The following is a 10,868-nucleotide window of genomic DNA, read 5'->3' on the forward strand; positions in this document are numbered from 1 at the left end:
GCTGGAGGAGGGGGGGGGGGGGTGCAGACCTGACAACTGTCAAAAGCTCTTGCTGAACAGCGAAGATGGGCAAGTACTGCCTCTGCTCCACAATTGACTTTTTCTTCGCAAACTCACTGCTTGCCTCACTCTTCTCTTTCACGTGTCCAGCAAACTTCTGTTCTGTCCTGCAAGGGGAGGGTTCAGAGAACTTCATCCCTTGTCAGGTCACTCCCCTCCCCCCGCAGGCCTTTACAACTGACCTTGATCCTACCTGTAATCCACCGTGCCATCCTCGGCTAGGACTTGCCCTGATTCCTCCTCCTCTTCCTTCTTTATGCCCATTATGTTCCCAAGTTTTGTACCTGCAAGCTCCCAGTGCCTGTGCTGAGCCTACAAAAACCAACATCAAGCAGTTATGCCTGTCTTTGGTCCACTTCTGCAAAATCGCAAGCCTAGTAACAAGAAACTCATGTTAAGAGCCAACGCGCGTGCAGTGGTAGAAATCAAGTGAACACAGCTGCAGCTACTGTAGATCAAAGTCAATTAAATGAGCAATCATTGGACAGACACAGGTCCCCAAATGCCCTTCCGAACAACAGTTCTGTTCTCAAGGCTAGAGGCCAGCAGTGTGGGTTCTACCAGAGAAAATACTCCTTTCTTGCAGTTTCTTAAATCCCCTTAAAGTACTTTTCTGCTGAACCAGGTGGGGGCCTGGGAAGTCTAACAGGCATCTTTCAAATGATATCTCAAAAGCTTCCAGTAAACAATGCGGCACTGGTAACTTAAACAGTGGCTCTTCCCTGCTGCGACCCAGTCACAGAAAGTAAGTAACCTTAAGAGGCTGCCGCCCCTTGGGCAATGCATTAATCTCACTGGAGGTGACAAGAGCCTAGACTGCCTTCCCCAACCAAGGTAGCCAGCTGAAGAGTCCAGAAAACCTGCTCCTTTGGGGAAAGTGCTGCCCCACCAGGAGGATGGTACTTGTTTCTCTCCAGGGATTCCTCATCATTCAATGCCCCCCCCCCTCCCACCCAGCTTCCAGCTTCCGGATTTCCCTCGGCTCACACAACTGAAACTGCCCCCTGCTTTAATATGTACAAGCCACGCAAGCGCTGCACCTGCCTTCCCTACTGTTAATGGTTCAAGGGAGATTGTATTATTTCTTTTGCTTATTATTTTCCTTAAAGTTGCCTTCACTATTTTTATAAATATCTCATGCGATAAACATATCCACCACACCTTCCTCCTTTTATTTACCCCCACAACCACTACCCTTTGAAGTGTGGTGGGCTGAGAGGCCGACCCTGAGGCTGAACTTGAGCTCACGGTCTCTCGCTTACTAGCCTGTTCCCTCCACCACAAGGCCAAACCAGCTCTCCCCGCCTACACCCCACACAGCAAGAGGCTCAGCCAGCACCTTCTTGCGCTCTTTTTGTTCCCGATGCTTCCGCACCAACAGGCTGCCTTTGCGGGCAATAATGGCCAAGTCGGAGGTGGCATCTTTGACAGGGATGACAGGCTCAGGCTGGAAAGAATGAAAAAAGGGATAATTTCAAGGCAGCAGAGGTCCTTCCCGCCACCCCTCCCCAAGCACCACCTGACCTGACCTGCTTGGTGAAAACAATGCGCCCGTCCAGAAAAGGAGGTACCAGGTTGTGCACTAAGAGATGCACCCTGGCAGCATTATCCTCCTCAAAATCTTCCTCCACCTCCAGCCGATGCACCACGCCACTCGTCAGCATGCGGTTGGTCTCCCAGCGCTCGTTATCCTGCCGAGCAGAAGGTTAAATCAGGCAGCAGCCCCCACTTCTAGGTCAAGCAGGGCTTGGGGGGCTCCCAGCAATAGCAGAGAACAGGCGGACCCACTGCCTCTGGATCACAGCTGAGCACCAGGGCCCCTCAGCCTAGGACGCCCCTGCCCTGCCTTGCCCAACCTCATTGATCTGCCTGCGCTGAGCTGAGATGCGCGTCTGCTTTTGCCTCTGCAGGTGCTGCTCACGTTTCCTCACATACTCCTCTGAGGAGGCAGCCAGAGGGTTGTGGAACTCATCGTAGCCCTCGTCCATCATATACCAGTCCCGGTCAGCTTGCTGAGTAGAGACAAAAAAGGTTATAGTCTCCCCAGAGAAAAATTAGGTCTTTTCTGCTGCGCTGCTAATAGCAGCACCACAATAGCCCACCACCACCACCACCACCACCACCACCACGAAAGAAGCCCTTTCCACAACACTACAAACAATTGGAAATCTGACATCTCTCTCTCTTACACACAGGCTGCCATTTCACCGTGAGAGGCAAAAAGGGATCTCCAAGCCTCGGGGAGAAGTCTCTTCCTAAGGGTTGGCCAGCTGGAACCAATGTCCTGTCACACCCAGCAATGAAAATCCTACTGCCCACACTTAGAAAGTGAAAAGCAGCCCCAGCCCCCTGAGTTTGTCAACCAGAGATTGCTTCCGTCTCATTCTGAAGTTTTTGGCTCCGTTTCTTCCCTTTCAGCAATTTTGCCTCAAATAGCAAGGTAACCACCCCAGGGATTAAAGCTGTCAACTCACCCGCTGATCGTCTTCCCATTGCTGCCGTTCTTCCTCCGTTTCAAAGGCAATGCCGTCTTCCCCCTCCTCACATCTCCCTGGAAATAGATCTCGTGAGAGGTCAATTCTACCTTGGATTAACGCAAGTCTGGGCCTCTCCACACTCCGCCATTTTCCTCTTACCCCTGCCTCTGGAGAGCCAAGGGGCTCCACCCAAATGCCTTCGGTTGTCAGCCCATTCGTTGTATTTATAAGTAGGGGTAGGCAAAGGTGTCTCCTCGGGACCCCTGCTCCTGCTGGACCTGCAAAGGGAGACCACCGCAAAACTCACTCTCACCACTCCTGCTGCCCCAACCAAGCCGGCTTCACTCAGGCCACCAATGCAGTGCCATCCGCCAACAAGCCTCCCCTCCCCTCCCCCCCGTACCGTTCGCGTTCCCCTCGCCTCTCACTCTCCCGAAGTTGAGCAGGGCTCCGGTGGCTCCGCTCTGATTCCCGGCAGGAGGGAGCCGGGGAGGGAGACTCCCACTGGGAGCGGCGAGACCCGCTGTAACCGCTGTCTTCCTCCTCCCAGCTGGAGTGCGACGGCGTGGCTGCATCTGAGCACAGCAAAGGAAGGAGTCAGCCAGCGACCGAGGGGGGGGGGCACAGCCGCCCCCGACCACCACCCCTTTTGCCAGGCGGGCTCCCCGCTGCCAAGCACCTTTGGGCGGCTGCCGAGGGCTCTCCGGCTCGGTCCTCGGGGCGCTCCTGCTCCTCTCCAAAGAGCCCTCCTTCTCGGTGCGGGCGCTGCGGCGGCCGCGGTCGCGGGTCTCTGCGGAGAAAGGTCGGTCAGCGGCGTGGGCGGAGGATCCCGCGGCGGCGGCGCCGGGCTCGGGCTCACCTCGGTCGCGCTTGCGCTCCTGCTCCCTCCGGCGCTCCTTCTCCTTGGACGAGGCGAAGACGCCCTGCTCCCGCCGCTCGCGCTCCCGCTGCCGGCTGCGCTCCCAGAAGCCCTCGCTGACGCCCCCCGGGTGCGACGGCGTCTCCGCCTGGGCCGAGCGGTACTGCCTGCCGGAGGGGAGGGAGGGAGGGGCGGGGGCTCAGGCGGCTTGCCGGGCGGCCCCGGCGCCCTGCCGGACCCCCGCCCCGCCCACCTGTCCCCTGCGCCGCCGGCCGCCCCGCCCCGCTCACCTGTCCCTGCGCCGCCGGCCGCCCCGCCCCGCCCCGTCGTCCGGCTCCTCCGGCGGCTGCCGAGCCGGCTCGTCCGTGCCCTCGTCGCCGCCGTCGTCGCGGGATCTCTTGGCCGGCCGATCCTCCCGCTCGCGGCGCTTTTGGGCGGCCAGCAGGTCGAGGCCCAGCAGGGAGGCGCGCGGCGCTGGGATCTTGAAGACGTGCTGCTCCTCGGCGGCGCTGCGCCGCTTCACTAGCACCAGCCCCCCCACCTGCCCCTCGGGCGCCAGCCCGGCCAGCCGGTGCAGCGAGGCCTCCGCCGCCGCCTCCGCGCGCTCCTCCATGGGCCCCTGCGCGGCGCTTCCTCTTCCGGACGGAGCGGGATCGGCGGCGGCGGCCCCAGAATGCCTCGCGGCGGCGTCCCTCTAACCCTTTTTCCACCATAGAGCCGCGGAGGGCCGCTCTAGCCGCTGCCGCCTTTGGACTTCCTGGGCCGGCCGTAGTCACCTCCGTCAAGCTCCGCCCTTGTTGGCCGCGGCTGCCGCTTGGTCTCCGGCGTAAGCGTGGGGCCTGGGCCTGTTTCGGGCACGAAGCCTCTTCCCAAAAGGCCCCTGGAAGGGCTCGTCTGCCCACTGGAGGGGAGTCAGACACGAGTCAAGGGCCGAAAAAGGAGCCGCCATTCTTGCTCTGAAAGCGGTTCAGCTCCACTGGAAGACCAGGCGATCCTGGGGGAGCCTCGGAGAAGCTGCCTTTGGCCCCAAGCGCGCCGTTGCTTGTCGCTGTTTAACCCGCTGATTTAATGTTTCTAGTATTATTTATTTAATTTATTATTGAGTTTGTATTGCCGCCTATTCGCCCATGGCGACTCAAGGCGGCTTACAGAATATAAAACGTCATTTAAAACAATAAAACTACTAAAAAGAATCAGATAAAGTAATATAATAAAACCTCACACTCGCACACAGCTGCCCCGGCGACAGCAGAGCACACAAGCCATTTAATGGGCTCCATTCCCCAGGCCCTCTGGCAGAACCAGGTCTTCAGCGCCTTCCAGGAGAGTTAGACCGGGAGCCATTCTAATCTGGGGGTGGTGGGGGTGGTGGTGTGATGTTCCAGAGAGGGAGCCACCACAGAGAACGTCCTTCTGGATCCCACCAGGTGTTATCTCCTATGGGGATGGACCTGCAGCATTCCCTGCCTCCCCGCTCTGATGTGACTGGCAAGAGACGGTCCCTCAGATCACCTGGTCCCAAGCACTGAAGGGCTTTAAAAGATGAGAACCAGCACCTTGAATTTTACCTGGAAGCAAATCAGCAGCCAGTGAAGCTCCCAGCAGGTGATCCACGTGCACACGGGGTCTGCACAAAACCATGTGGGTCGCTGCATTCTGCACCAACTGGAGCTTCCAGAAGCTCAAGGACAGCCCCAGGTACAGCGTGTTGCAAAAAAGACGGGAAGTGACTAGGGAATGAGTGACTCAGTAGGGATTGTTGGTCCAGGAAAGAGTATAATTGGCAAACAACCTGCAGTTGCGCAAAGACCCTCCTGGCCACAACCGCCACCTGTTCTTTGAGCAGGAGTCGTGAGTCCAGGAGAACCCCCCAGAATATGCACAGGGCCTGTTTGTGGTAGCAGTACCCCATCCAAGACCAAAGGTAATAATTCTCTCAACGAACCCCAAACCCAGAGCCACTCTGTCTTGGTAAGGGTTTAGTTTCCTGGAATTTGAATGTACCTATAATTTCTGTACCCTTGGTAAAGACTTGGCAACGACCCCCTTTAATGAAACGTTTTTCATTTTGCTTGAAGTACTTGCAGTTGTTTGGGCAGTTGAAAAAACCATTTTGCAAAAAGTATTCAGGAGTATGTTTTTTTCCAGCTCCATGCCACTCAGGTACCTAAGTTTCAAAGGCAACACTGGATGTTTTTATCTGTAGTTTTGTATGCCGCCTAGTACACTGGAATTGAGCAGTCAATAAATTTAGATAAATATTTTGTTACCAACCCCTTAATAGATTAATTTTTGAAGCTGTTTACCTGGTGCAAAGCACACTTCTTTCAAAGGAGACTCAGCATCTTCTACTGCCTAGATAGGCTTAGAGACATATATTTCAAAACTTCCAGAGGAAACAATCTCAATATTTTATTTTTAAAAATTGTTGTGTGCCTTCTTCAAAACAACTTCTGAATAACGAAACAGGTTTCTTCTACTCAATGTGGTACAGGCCTCCCAACCTTACAGGGAGAAAGAGACTGAGATTCAACAAAGGGAACACTGATGCCATGTTCCTCGCCGACTCTGTGACCCATTTCTACCTTCTTGTGCTGGGGTACTGCTTGCATCAGTCTCATGACATCAGGAAAGCTCTAGCTTTTACGCTTCCCGGGGAGAGGATGTTTGCCAACAAACGCTTGTTTCCCCCTTGTTACATGTCTTTTTTTTAAGGTCCAAATTCCCCCCATCATTATTAATGAAGGGCAGAAGTAGCCAGTGGATCTCCGACAACACATCTTTTACTGCTGGTCCAGGGAGTTCACGTGTCCCTTTTGTTACACTAATCCTTGACCAGGAATCCTCCGGGGCTGTGATCCACTCCCACAGCATCTTGAACACTCTGGAATCCTTGTTCTCTGCTCAAGGCAAATAGAATTATGTGAACTCTTCTTCTGTCTCTTGGAGATAAAAAGGAAAATATCAACCCTTGTGAACTATCTTTTCCTACACGTTCCTCTTTGCTGCACAAGCTCCACTTCCTTAATTAGTTAATACCCCATGCAAGAACCTAATTCCTTTCAATGTATATTCCTCATTATGTCCTTCCTTACTCTACTAGTCTCTTCCTCTCCAATGTACTCTCCAAGTACAACCATTAATTTTCCAATACTGATTATCCCAATGCTGAGTGAAGATTTCAAAGGGGGGGGGGGATTTGCCTTGCCATGGTTTCCTATGAGTTCCGTTCCGGAACATGAACCTTCCCTGCCATTAGGGCTCACCTGGCTGATTGGGCTGCTATCCTCCTGGCCTTATAAGTATTTAGGGGCAATTTTAAAATCAATTAATAAAAGATTTATTCAAGTCCTGGTTTTTCCTGGTTTGATATCCATCCTTTTAAGTTCTTGATTAAGTGTTAGCATGCTGATTAACAGAAACAGGGGCTGTCTACCAAGAGAAGCAGTTGTAGAAGAAAGAGAGCCTGTTTTTCCCTCACAGATCGTACACGACACAACCCCTTAATTTTGAAGTAACAAAAACAGAGCTTAAATCCAATTGTTTTAGAGCAAATGATAAAGTCTCGTATTTTAGATCTAACCATGGGCCAAAAGAAACTTAGCTTTCCACTCACCTCAGTAGGGCCTCAAGCTCCTGCTTTATGGTACCCACCACAGGTGGTCCATGGTATGTGAGGGCTGTATACATCTGGACCAAGGAAGCACCTGCCCGTATTTTCTCCAAGGCATCCTGGCCAGTGCAGACTCCACCCACTCCAATGATTGGTATGCGCCCTAAGAAAAGGAAGGGTTTATAGAAAAGGAAACTGGCACCATTGCCTCTCGTGCCTCTTGTTCATCTCATTACCTTGGGTGAGAGAATACATGTCGCTGACCATCTGGGTGGAGAGCTGTCGTAAGGGAGCTCCACTTAACCCTCCCGCTTCATTGCATGAAGCCGCACGAAGGGTCTCAGGACGGCTCACGGTAGTGTTAGTTACCACCAGTCCATCAATCCCCAGCTGGAAAAGGAGACCAAGGGAAGAATTAGATGGTTCCCCTTTCCTTTCAATCCTTGGGGTGAAGATGCACCTGACCAGCAGCATGAAGATAAAACAGAGCAGAGGCTGCCTGAGTCAGGAACTCATGAAGGGAATAACAGCCTGCCTTGTCCTAGTGCTCAGTACCTCACTCACAATCCTGGCAATGTCCCGTTTCTCTTGGCTTGTCAGGTCTGGTGCAATCTTCACCAGCACAGCCGGCTTGTGCTTACCTGGGAGGGAATCCCGCTCAGCAAGAACCTGCCAGAAACAAAGATGATACTGAAGCTCCAGGCTTTGGCCATCTCTTCAGTGGGAAGAACAGTACCAGCACACAGAGAGACTCACAATAAGGTGAGATGCTCTTGGGAAGGAGAGGAGGAGCAGCTATACTCAAGAGAAGCTGCTTCCAATGCTAGGGAGACCAGATGACAGCAAAGACTGCCAGTCTGGGAAACAGGCATTCACTAACAATGGGTGGCCTGTTCCCTAATTGGGGCCCAACATTCTTCCTGACAGTGCTCAGTGAGTACGAGTGGGCAGCAACTCAAAGAGTATGCGAGTCTGCTGGGCACAGAACATCCCAAGAAGGAGATTTGTAAGGAAGAGAGAAGAACCCTCAAGGCCAAGGCAGAACCCTACCTTTGTAAGTAAGAGGCGCAAGTCTGCTCTGCCCTGCAGAGCCCGCAATCCTGGCGTGTTTGGGCTGGAAACATTCACCACCACGTAATCAGCCAGCGGACCCAACACACGAACGCCTGCAACGTAGTCAGCAGCTGCATCCACAGAACACTTGTTCTTGCCCAGATTTATTCCAAGGGGCATCCCCGCTAAAAACGAAGAAAATACCATGAAGCAGTAGCCCTGAGGGCAGAAGCATCCCCTCTGTGTCCAGGAATTTATCACCTTTGGTCTTGGATGGGGTTGTACCACACCCCACAGACCCCACGCGTAACCTGGGGTTCCTGCTGGAAGAGCAGGCGGCAACTATGGTGAGGAGGGCCTTTGCTGTATGCCAGTTACACCCTTTCCTGAATAAGGAAATAGGGAGGCTTTCCGGTCATTTATGCCCTATTGCAAAACGCTCTACATGGGGCTACCCTTGAAAACTGCCTGGAAGTTTCAACTGATGCAGAATGTGGCTGTGCCGTTAGTTGTAAACATTGGCAAGTTTCTTTTGCTCAGTGTGCCTTTGCCCAAATAGGATCTGAGTGGGAAAGGTAGATTAGTATTTATTTATGCATAAACAAGGAGACACCACTATGGACACAAAGTGAGAGACACCTTAAAAAGGTACGAAATCCCTTTATACAGGTAGTCCTCGGCTTACAACAGTTCATTTAGGGACCAGTTACAATGGCACTGAAAAAAGTGACTTCTGACCATTTTTCACACTTCTATTTCAGCATCCCCACTGTCATGAGATCAAAATTCAGAAGTTTGGCAACTGACTCATATTTATGACGGTCCTAGTGTCCTGAGGTCATGTGATCAACTTTTGTGACCTTCTTATAAGTAAAGTCAATGGGAAAGGCAGATGTACTTAACAACTGTGTTACTAGCTTAATAACGGCAATGATTCACTTAACAAATGTGGCAAGAAATGTCGTAAAATGGGACAAAATTCACTTAACAATCCTCCTCTTATTTATGTATCTATCTACTTAATAATTTTAATTGTCTAAATTGTATAGTTACTTATGATGTATTTCTGATATGGACTGTACACCGCCCCGAGTCCCTTTTGGGAGAGGGGGCGGTCTATAATTTTATTTTATTTATTTATTTCTTAGATTTTTAGACCGCCCCCTCTCCCAACAAGGGACTCGGGGCTATAAGCGCTAATAAATAAATAAATAAATAAATAAACAAGCCCTTTGTCTGAAATGTTCTAGGCAGCAGTCCTCAATCGTTCCAGCTCTGCGGACCACCAGCAGCAATAGGGCTGGGGGTGGAGGACAGATTGGCGCACATGCCACTTGTGCAAATGCCCTTTCGCCCTGTCACGCACTGCTTGCACAGTCTGGTTCCAATGGGCCGCGCCTAGCATTGGGCTGCAACCCTGGGCTTGGGGGCCCCTGGAACAGAGTCTCCTGCTTTAGCAAGAGGTTGGACCAGAAGACCTCCAAGGTCCCTTCAACTCCATTATGCCGTCATTTTCTAAACTTTTAAGTTTTAAATGCTGCTTCTAGATTTCAGCATTCTGTTGTGCATGCTCAGTCCCTCCCTGAGGGAGATGAATTGTTCAAACACGTGAATAACCGAGCAGTCGGGGGTGGGGGAAGCCCAGCCATCCCTAGGTTGCCCCAAAGGCCACACTGGGCCGCCTCACCTTTGCTGAGCCGGCGCTGAGCCACTTCCCGAGCTCGGAGTCTGCGCTCCACCACGGCGTGGCCATGGCTGTTGAAGCCGTACCTGGGGGGAGGGGGGGGCACAAGAGCTTCAGGGGCCTTTCCTCCGCCGCCCCCGCCCACCCGCCGCTCACCCGCCACACCCACCTGTTGATGACCGCTTGGTCTTCGGGCAGCCGGAAGACGCGCGGCTTGGCGTTGCCCTCCTGGGGCTCCGGCGTGACGCTCCCCACCTCCACGAAGCCGAAGCCCATCTGGAAGAGCCCGTCCACCGCCTCCCCGTGCTTGTCAAAGCCAGCGGCCAGGCCCAGCGGGTTCCGGAACCGCCGCCCAAACGCCCGGACCTCCTGAGGGGCGTCCCGGGAGAGAAGCTCAGACTCGGCCCCGCCGCCCCCACCGCCCCCGCCCCCTCCTCCTCCTCCAGCTCCCTACCAGGATGGGCGAGTCGGGCGGGCCGGGCCGGGGCGCGAGGCCCAAGGCGAGCAGGCGCACGGCCAGCCGGTGGGCGTCCTCGGGCCCCACCAGGCGCTGCAGGGTCGGCATCAGCCACCGGCGGTAGAAGGGCTCGTCGCCTCTGGCCGTCAGGTGCGCGGCGAAGATCAGGCCGCCGCCCCCGAGGACCAGGGCGGCCTCCTTCAGGCGCTGCGGGGAGAGAGAAGCGGGGCGTCAGGCCCCTCCCGGCGGCCCCCCGCCCTTCCCCGGAGCGGCCCTGGGCGCCCGCAGAGGCCTCCCCGCTCACCCGCAGCCCGGCAGCCATGACGGAGATCCGTGGGCGCTCAGACGCATGCGCGCGGGACGAGGAAGGGTTCGCAGCGCGAGGGGCCCGCAGTCGCCCCCGCTCGGCGGCCTCAGGCATGGCGCGACGTTCCCGGCCGAAGTCGGCGGCGAGGCTGCGAAACGTTCCTCCTCGGGGAAAACAGCCGCCGCCCCGGCGACGCCCGCCCTCTGCTTCCTCGGAGACCTCTTTCCCCTCTGCCCAGCCCACCCGGGCTCCCCAACCGTTTCCAACGCAGCCTTTCCTCCGCTTTCCTTTCAGCAAACGACAGCTGCTCTCTTTACCTCTCTTCCTTCAGTTTTGGGTCGGCGCTTCATTTTTCAAT

The 10,868-nt window shown here is 54.4% G+C and overlaps 2 protein-coding genes across 5 annotated transcripts in view; both read right to left on the reverse strand.

Moving 5' to 3' along the window:
- The window catches only part of DHX38 (DEAH-box helicase 38), a 10,223-nt gene extending 6,161 nt beyond the window's left edge, over window positions 1-4,062 (reverse strand). For 2 of the 3 annotated variants that reach the window (XM_081963418.1, XM_081963416.1), the window contains exons 1-10: window positions 3,687-4,062; window positions 3,217-3,563; window positions 2,941-3,112; window positions 2,697-2,815; window positions 2,535-2,611; window positions 1,917-2,072; window positions 1,590-1,751; window positions 1,400-1,507; window positions 254-372; window positions 30-167 (exon numbers count right to left, since the gene is read on the reverse strand). In XM_081963418.1, coding sequence (XP_081819544.1) covers window positions 30-167; window positions 254-372; window positions 1,400-1,507; window positions 1,590-1,751; window positions 1,917-2,072; window positions 2,535-2,611; window positions 2,697-2,815; window positions 2,941-3,112; window positions 3,217-3,563; window positions 3,687-4,009 — 1,721 coding nt within the window. In that variant the 5' untranslated portion in view covers window positions 4,010-4,062. The remainder of the gene's footprint in view (window positions 1-29; window positions 168-253; window positions 373-1,399; window positions 1,508-1,589; window positions 1,752-1,916; window positions 2,073-2,534; window positions 2,612-2,696; window positions 2,816-2,940; window positions 3,113-3,216; window positions 3,564-3,686) is intronic. The other variant, XM_081963417.1, reaches the window with a different exon arrangement.
- A 1,721-nt stretch (window positions 4,063-5,783) lies between these two features.
- Window positions 5,784-10,639, reverse strand: DHODH (dihydroorotate dehydrogenase (quinone)). Of its 2 annotated transcripts, none has more exons than XM_081963000.1 (9): window positions 10,508-10,639; window positions 10,201-10,410; window positions 9,916-10,115; window positions 9,750-9,832; window positions 8,060-8,247; window positions 7,565-7,678; window positions 7,246-7,399; window positions 7,013-7,172; window positions 5,784-6,296 (listed from the first exon to the last, which is right to left on the reverse strand). In XM_081963000.1, exons 1-9 carry the CDS (start codon window positions 10,622-10,624, stop codon window positions 6,221-6,223), a joined length of 1,302 nt encoding a protein of 433 aa, XP_081819126.1. In that variant the 5' UTR covers window positions 10,625-10,639; the 3' UTR covers window positions 5,784-6,220. The 2 variants fall into 2 exon arrangements, with proteins under 2 accessions (XP_081819126.1, XP_081819125.1); XM_081962999.1 differs by having other exon boundaries at window positions 5,784-6,338.
- Window positions 10,640-10,868: the final 229 nt, after the last annotated feature.

This window comes from Natrix helvetica (assembly GCF_964273705.1).
Source record: "Natrix helvetica genome assembly, chromosome: 10".
Lineage (NCBI taxonomy): Eukaryota > Metazoa > Chordata > Lepidosauria > Squamata > Natricidae > Natrix > Natrix helvetica.

Coding starts and splice junctions, on each gene's coding strand:
- DHODH (XM_081962999.1), bottom strand. CDS start 10,624: ATGCCTGAGGCCGCCGAGCGGGGGCGACTGCGGGCCCCTCGCGCTGCG. Junction 10,411..10,507: donor TCATGGCTGCCGGGCTGCGG/GTGAGCGGGGAG, acceptor CTCTCCCCGCAG/CGCCTGAAGGAGGCCGCCCT. Junction 6,339..7,012: donor GAGCTTGAGGCCCTACTGAG/GTGAGTGGAAAG, acceptor TTTATCTCCAAG/AGACAGAAGAAGAGTTCACA.